This window comes from Syzygium oleosum, unplaced genomic scaffold (assembly GCF_021117445.2).
Source record: "Syzygium oleosum isolate NSW1041296 unplaced genomic scaffold, Sole_v2.1 Sole_v2.29, whole genome shotgun sequence".
Classification (NCBI taxonomy): domain Eukaryota; kingdom Viridiplantae; phylum Streptophyta; class Magnoliopsida; order Myrtales; family Myrtaceae; genus Syzygium; species Syzygium oleosum.
Window position 1 is genome coordinate 127448 of NW_026607513.1, and position 8471 is coordinate 135918.

General features: G+C 39.8%; 1 protein-coding gene across 1 annotated transcript; it reads right to left on the bottom strand.

Annotated features, from left to right (window-relative positions):
• Positions 1–1458: 1458 nt before the first annotated feature.
• On the bottom strand, positions 1459–8471 carry LOC115690839 (lysine-specific demethylase JMJ28). The gene is made up of 13 exons (XM_030617319.2): positions 7520–8471; positions 7276–7412; positions 6370–6475; positions 6146–6278; positions 5984–6047; positions 5149–5893; positions 3432–3761; positions 2700–3191; positions 2543–2615; positions 2381–2466; positions 2171–2290; positions 2022–2089; positions 1459–1830 (listed from the first exon to the last, which is right to left on the bottom strand). The coding sequence occupies exons 1-13, from the start codon at positions 8075–8077 to the stop codon at positions 1812–1814; spliced, it is 2931 nt and encodes a 976-aa protein (XP_030473179.1). The 5' UTR covers positions 8078–8471; the 3' UTR covers positions 1459–1811.

The following is an 8471-nucleotide window of genomic DNA, read 5'->3' on the forward strand; positions in this document are numbered from 1 at the left end:
GATATGGGGTCAGTTTTGTGGTTAGAGTCCTACGAATTCGTAAATGTTTTCAACGAGGTGGAATTCTAGATCCTTCCAAGATCATTTTTTCGGTCGTCAAGTTGAAGAGCACGAGATTCTCAGGCAGATGGGACTGCTTGAAGAAATCTGGATCTTGTCATTTGGTAAATGGAGCTACCAAGCAATCTGATATATGGCTTGTTTGATATGTTTTTAAGTACTTTTTTTTTTATCGAAAGTGTTTTTAAGTACTTCACAGGTAGGCTGCAATAGCTTTGAGATGGTGCAGAATCTTTCATTTCCCTCCGTTTGGACCTTCTAAGATATGAAGTGGCTCATCATTGTTCCTTTTACCCTCAGGTGTAGCCTCTGTGTGTGTGTGGCTTTATATGTTCTTTCCTGAGGAGATTCAGAGGAAGTTGTTTGAAACATAGTACATTGTGCTTCTGTTGTCCTAACATAATCAAAGTAATCAGTGGTACTAATTTGTAACTAGTGGCACAGAAATCGATTGATTGTGTTGTTCTAAAATGTCAACCTGTCTGTTGTCGGGGATTTGGAATAAGGAAGTACGAAAAGAAACGGGAAAATTACGTGATCAAACTTTCAACCGTCAGACAATATTTTCCCTTAAATTCTATTTTGTTACGGCCGTTTAGTTCTTCACTATTCTTTTCGTTGAATGTGCAATGCCTCATGACTTACTTTTAAGGGGTAGAAGTGTATTTTTCATCTCATTTTTTATATGAAATTTATCTTTTGCAATATGGGAGAAAATGATAAAAAAAAGAAATGGGAGAGAAGTAGATCTACTGTTTAAATGATAGTAGATAAAAAATAAATACCAACAATACTAGTTAGTATTAAAAATGTGTTAAAATAGTAATATTTTGATTGATCAATTAAAGTTTTTATTAATGAATTATTTACCTCGATTATTATTCGATAAAACTTTCTGTTGATCAATCGTTTTTTTACATTAATTGATTATTTAAAAACACATAATAAGTAATCAATTTTTATTAGTTGACTTTTTTTGTTTTTATTAAAGTGGCTTACGTTTTCTTATTAATGTGGCTATATTCGTCAAATTTGAACATATCTTTATTGTCTAATACTATTATTGATATTTCCTTTTTCTATGATTACTATTTTAGTTAATTTAGTATTCTTCCGTTTCCAAATTTTTTTTTGTTTGTCGACAACAATTAAGAGTAAAAGATATATTTTCGATAAAAAAAAATGACGAAAGTGCACTTTGTCCCTTGAAAGCAATGTGCATTGCATATGACAATGGAGAAAACGACAAAGGATCAATGACAGTAATAAAATGAAAGTTCAGGAGCACACGACAGAAACCTCGTGTGCGGGGGGGTGGGGGCGGCAGGGAACGCGTACTAGCCCAGCCCAGCCCAAAATTCAGGGGAGTTTTGCGTAATTTTCCCCGAAATGAACAAATTTTTAGACCAAGGTGCAAATTGGCTGGCATGAATGTGACATGTGCCTGAGAATCTATTTATAGAATGGTCAATCAGCTCAATATATCTACATTCCGAACCAATTGATCTGCAACTAATGATTCTCCAGCATATGCATGCTGGATGCAGTTCAGGATTTGAACTTCTGTACACAGAATGAGAGAGAGAAATAGAGAAAGAGAGGTATCAAAATTTCTATAGACGAAACATGCCCTTCCATCTGCCCAAGTCAGAAATCTAGGAATGCTGAATATCTTGATGAAGCCATCTGAGTGAAGCCCTGGCATTTCGCATGACTTCCCCCAACATACAAGACTCCATTCGAAGACACTGCTAAGCATCAGCACTATCCCTGAGAAACCCACATCAGTTAGGACACCTTTAAGCGCACACTCGGGGTAAGAAGCAAGGAAAATGGTACATATGAACAAAAATGAAGCGAAATACGAGCAGTAAATACCGGGTGGCCGATACAAGAGGAGAACAGAAGAGAAAGAGGGCGAAACTAAATCAGAGGAAAGATGCATTTGAAATGTAACTCACTTTGCAGATGTAAGCTCGCGTATTTCGTCGATTGCTCTGCTTAAACTATTTACAGCCATTTTCTTCACCTGCATTAAAATAAAGGCATTGTAGATGGAGTATTTCTAACATTCACATTTGGAAGGATAATCCCAAATAGTAAAACTTACCTCGAGCTTGTCTACTCTGGCCTCATGTTCTTCTGGGAGCAGGCGGAGTTCATCGATCAAATGGATGCACTCAGCAGCGCTCTCAGGTGAAACGAAGTGCAGAATCACATTTACACTAGACTGCAATGCTCCATAAACCAAATGTACCATGAAGAAACAGTAGTTGGTAAAAGCATATTCTTTGTAGCAATTATCAGATACCGTTATTACCTTGGGACTTCTAATTTGATATGGGCACCCGGCAGGAATAATGACAGCCTCACCAACATGTTGCTCAAAAGTCCAGGGTTCGATTTCTAGAAAACCAAGAGAGGATAAGTCAAAATAAGGAAATGCTGAACTATATAGTGAAATATAATGACAACATCATACCAAACTCATCCTTGAGCCTCAACTTGTGATATTTGTCAAGATAGTAACACTGATCCAGAATTGGATGGACGACCTGTCACATGCAAGGCATCAGTCCAACAATCTAGGATATAGGGGGGCACATATATAGGCCGAAGTGACTACTTCATCAACTTACACGCTTCTGAGAGTCACATGGCTGCACGAATTCAGCAGAGTATCGCCTAAAGTATTCTACAAGCTTTGGTACATCTTCCCTGCGGAACACATCCCACTGGGCACCACAAGATTTTCCCACTTTCTTCATGTAATGGCTATGGCTTTCTGTCTGATTCTCATAAAGCTTTGGCTCTTTAGAGTGTTGGATATCCTCTATCGATGTGCTATTGTGATCTTGTTTCTGTTTGTTATCTCGGGCAATTAGACAAGGCGGTTCTTCTGAGGTCGTTGCCAGCCAAGTCACTCTTGCCATTTTCTTCCGTATTTGGGTCTCATCTATACTCACATCAAGCGCCTCACTTGAATTTTCAATGTCAGTTCCCAAGAGTTCACCATTTGGAGCACCAGTTGACCCCTTTTTATCCTGAGCCTGGCGCTTCCTCATCAGCTTTTTGATTCTATTAATTTTGTCCGGCGAAACATCATCTGTAGTATTCGCCAAAATATTAACCTATTTTTAAAACAAAGAAAAGGCATAAATAGGAATGGTAAGACACGTCTTCCACATGCTCATTCTTTCATTATCCATCTATGCAGGCTAAGCGCAAGTGCAAATTATAAAGAACAAATGTACAAGATTCAGAGTTAAAAAGATACAAGACAAAAAATGGGCATTGTGGTTCCAAGCATGCAAACATAAGCCAAAAAAAAAAAAATGCTGACAAAGTAATAAGAGATTAGAGCAACATACCACATCACACAAATCATAGCATAGTTTTGACCCAAATTGTGCCGAGGGATGTTCATTAGGACTGCAATAGGAGATATAGACATATGGACCAATTTCAGCTGACATATTTTCCAGAGGCAACATTGTGGCAAGATTTAAGCGGCCTAAATCTGGGTTCATGTAATCCTGAAGTGGTAATGCAGAGAGAATTTCAGCATAATGAGCAGGGAATTGTTCACGAAAATATCGGGATGAAAGCCAACTCTTTATCTCCAGTTTCTCATGTCGAATACTTTCACGTGCTTTCCCTCTGAAAGAGCCAATAAACGATTGTCTCATGCTGATTTCTACCTGCCATGCACAACATAAGCTAATTTAATAGCAATTAGCATTGTGCACTAAGCAAGGAGACAGAACAAGAAAATCATTGGAGCATATAGGGACAGAGCAATAATTAAAAATATCTTATGAAATTGTCGAAGGTAAAAAAAAACAACACTGCTGGCGAAATTACTCCCAAGGTATATGGAGGATAGCTAATCCATAATGCTGTCCTGAGGCAGTGGAAAAGGGATAAGAAACTCGAGTTAAAGCCCAACTCACCTCACTAGTGACTAGTGATCCTACCTATCACATGTCTAAAGAGGATGTAAACCTACTATAGTTGCTGCTCATTGCATCTTTAAGTAGAACCATAAGCCTCAACTCCCATTTAAGCAACTTCTAATCACTGTCGTTGTTGCTATTATGGATTATCCTTGCTCGCATGGTCTACCAATAATTGTCAGTGCTCTGATGCCAAATGTGATTTGGCTGGGGTAGAAGCAACATAATTCCAACTATCATCTGGTAAGCGGAGAATCACCAAGGTCACCAGCTTTGGTCCAAATTATAACAGTCTAATCTGACTATATTAAGTAGGATCCCATGAGTAAGATAATATGCATATGCTTTTACACAACCCAGAAAAATCATACTTCCGACCAGACAAAGATTAGGCATAGGTCACCCTATATTTCTCTTTCGAAGATATAAGTGGCATGTTTGCAAAAAAAGCTACATTAAGAGATTGTTTTAATGCACTAGCCAAGAGCGATTTCTTAACACATAAATTCTAGGACAAACAACAAATTGGTCATCAGTAAAGTCCTTAAGATAATGAAACAAGTGGTCTTAAATTGGCAGTTCTGTCCTTAAGTGGTCTGTAAAGATATAGAATATGTATGTCTTAATATGTATATTTTTTAATAAACCCTGCGAAAACCATGTATGTCATATTCTGAAACGTTACTCAGGGTTTCAATTTCATTCCAATGACAAAAAGATCAGCTTTAGCAAATCTAACATCATATCTATCTGAGTTGCTGGTCCTGATGAAAAGAATTATTTGAGCCATTGTATCAATGCAGACTGCAATGAATTCTTTTAATGACTTTACAGATTCAACATCAGAATTGCACTTGTTATGGAATAACATTTGATCATCAGTAAAGTCAAGGAACATGAAAGACCATTTTGAGCCATTGTATCAGGGTCTATTGATTTTTGGACTGTTAAGGGTGGTTCTCATTTTAAAACATATACGGAAGATCTCCATTCTATTCTTTAGGTTCACAAGAAGAATCTTAATAGGGAAGCCATGTGTAATGCACATTGAAAGGAAAATGAGGGTGATCTCTTTCACCAGGAACTTAGATAAGGCCTTTTATATGACGAATGGTCACGTAGAAACACTGACCTCAGACCACTCCAGGCAAGGACTGGCTTTTGATGCTTCCTTTTCATTTTCACACCTGGCAATGCTACCCTCGAGGTAGGTACAGAACATAGCAACCGGGTCCCAACTAAGATCTGATGTCCTCCAAAGTATGTCACGAACAATAACTGGATGACCTCTAACCCAGTGCTTCTGGAAGTGCTCACACTTATCAGCATAAACTTCCAATGCAGTTGGGTAATACAGGAAGTTATCATTTGAAGTTCTCCTTGTTGCTGCTTGTTGCAACTGCTTACTTACAGCTTCATGATTATCCCCATGACACAAGGGGCAACACAAATTACCATCTAAGTTTTCTCGTAAATCATAGCTGCAAACAACTTCTTCCGCCTTTTTCTCTAGCTCTTTACTCCAGTTTACGGGAAAAAAGGATTGCAGGTTGAATCGGCCTTTACTACAACAGCCAAACTCCCATGGTGGGCATGATACATCATCGCCGTTACAAGCTTTTGAAGTCGCTAACGGCATTGAAACAGTGAGAGATTTACCACCATATCTTTGCTCAAGTTTGCTTATTGACTTTGCAGAAAGTTGTTTATGACCCTGAACAGAGGCTTTTCTCTTTCTATCGTATTTATTGTTGGGCAACTTCACTCCTTTTGGTAAAATCCCTCGATAGAAATCCCAATAACAACTTAAGCAAAGATTATAAGAACAACTTGAACAGCTCCTATGGAGATCCAGGATTGATGTTCTGCAATTATTGCTGCTCCAGGAACCATGCCAAGTATCAGATATGTGAAGCCAACTATTTAAGAGACTAAATCGTGGAACTATTAATTAGCAAAGGACATACCAGCAATATTGCTTATTAAAGCCACATTCAGCTTGATGGATTTCAACTTGAGAAACTTCCATTCCTGCAGCAAATAACCGATATTAGATCAATTACAAATTATATTGATGGTTGAAGCATCATATCGGATAGAAAAATTCCAATAACATGTAATATTCAAACCTTTTAATTTTGCCTCGACCTCAAGCTCAATGCTTCGTTCATGATTTATTTCTTTCAGTACAGGAAGAAGAACAGAGATCAAGTAATGAGAATGTAAAATTTTGTCAGCTCTACTGTCATCAATTGAAAGTTCCTGAAACAAGAGATAAGCAGATATAATCAAACCCATCTAATGCAAACAAGGAATCCTCTGGATCACATGTCAATAAAATCACAATTCAGACCTGACAGGCACTGTCCTTATATTTGTAAGCCAAGCACCCCTTACACCTGCAAGTTTTGCGACAAACTGGACATTCCATCTTAACTTCTTCTTGTGTGTCGAAGTACCTGGATTCATTTGAATTTCTCATGTTACAGACTATAGAATATGTAAAAAAAAACTAAATAATGGTATGTTAAAAATGCCCCTTCCTACTGGTTAACAATGACCAGAAATGAGATAATCAGGTTGACCTTTCTAGAGATTTGAAAGGGAAAAGATCAATATTCTCCGAAGCATGGGCCTGAAAAGATATTGTTTCTTGCACAAACCACAATGCCAAGACTTGGAGTTTTATATAGCCCAAGAAACGTACTTTTTAGATGGCAATACTTTTGGCTATCCAGTTTAAGCAAATAAGTAATGCTATAATTTAAGTTGACCACAGGTTTAGCAGCTGTACTACAACACAAAGACATGACCACCTATGCTACATCCCCACATCAGACAACTGGCTAGTTTCCAATGTCACCTGTATGCAGAACCAACTCTCATGTAAAATTAAGAGTTCAGATCCTTTATTAGCAATTAATTGAGTTTTACCCATCTTAGGTAGTGTCATATGTAGTCTCTTTTTTCCTTTTACTGCATTTATGATGTATCAAAGACAACCTTCCTCACTCGAACAGATACTAAAATCAAGATGAACACACTTCAATCTTTAAATCCATCCCATGAAGATTGATAGCATTCCAGCAGAAAAGATGAACATTGATAGTCAACAACAAAAACTGACAATCCACAATGATTCAAGTGAGAAAAAACAAAAAAAAGGAACAACCCACCATTACAACCAAATCGAGATTGAACAAGAAATTCAATGCCACGAAAAAAAATGTCAAACTGGAATGATCACAGAAGCACTAACCTCCCCTTGATGCACTCCAAGCAGAAGTGATGCTTCCTACAACTCGAACACTTGATCAAACTCGCGGCATCGCTGCTTTTACACCAGTGACACTTCTTCCTCCCGACTTTCTCCACATTCCTCTTATATGGCATAACCTTGAGATTACCAAACAACTATGAATCAAGAACAAGCGAAGAAAACTCCACACACGAAAGCAGAACCAAGGAGGACAACAAAAGCACGCGACACACATGGTACCAACCTGAACTGCCCCAATTGGCAGCGGCTCAAGATTCTTAGACCGGAACCGCCTCCTCGGAGCAACATTAGCATCGACTCCTACCTTAACATCGCACTGAGAACCCACATTGTCGTTCGCGCTCGCGCCCCCGCTCTGCTGCCGCCGCGCGGCCGATTGCGAAATCACCATGACGCCGTTGGGCAAACGCCGCATCATATCCTCGCCGCCGCTCCCCTCCACCTCGCGCCGCTTCTCGGCCTCCCTCTTCACCACAATCCTCACCAGGTCCCTCGCCAGATTCTTCCGCCTCAGCCTCACCGCCCGCCGACCGGGCTTCTCGATCTTCTGAGCCCTAATTTTGAGGTTGTGGAGCGCGGGGACCTTACCTTCCGATTTCCCGGTCCTCCTCTGGATCTTGAGCGACTCGGGCACTTTCTCCTTGTGCTGGCGGTGCTTCCCCTGCAGGTAGTGAATTTCGCAGAGCTTCTTGTCCTCCATGACCGGGCGATTGCACCGCCATTGACGGCCGTCCGTCCGGTTGCACCGCAAGTGGTCCGGCAGAGCCGCGTCTGCCTTCATGGTCGGACCCCCTGAACCGCAATTTCCCGGAAAAAAGGGGTCTTTGCCGGGAAAATCTGGCGATCTTCGGTGGAAAATCAGCAGACCCAGAGGTGGGTTTTGTGCTTCTGCGGGTGACAAAGAAAAGGGTTTTAAGCAGGAGATGTGGGTATTTATCTTGGGCAGAAAAGATGCAGAGATTCAGATACAGTATGTGGGGAGTGGCATTCTTGAGAATTGCGAGGACACAGAGAGTCCAAATGGGTATTGGAATTCATGGATTTTCTTGGGTTTTAAGCGTTGATTTGGGATTGGATCTGGGATTTGGGATTTGGGTTTTGGTTTCTAGGATTTCATCTTTCCCAAAAGACTGCAAATTTGAAAATTTCATGGCCAAACCCACCAAGATCGGAGG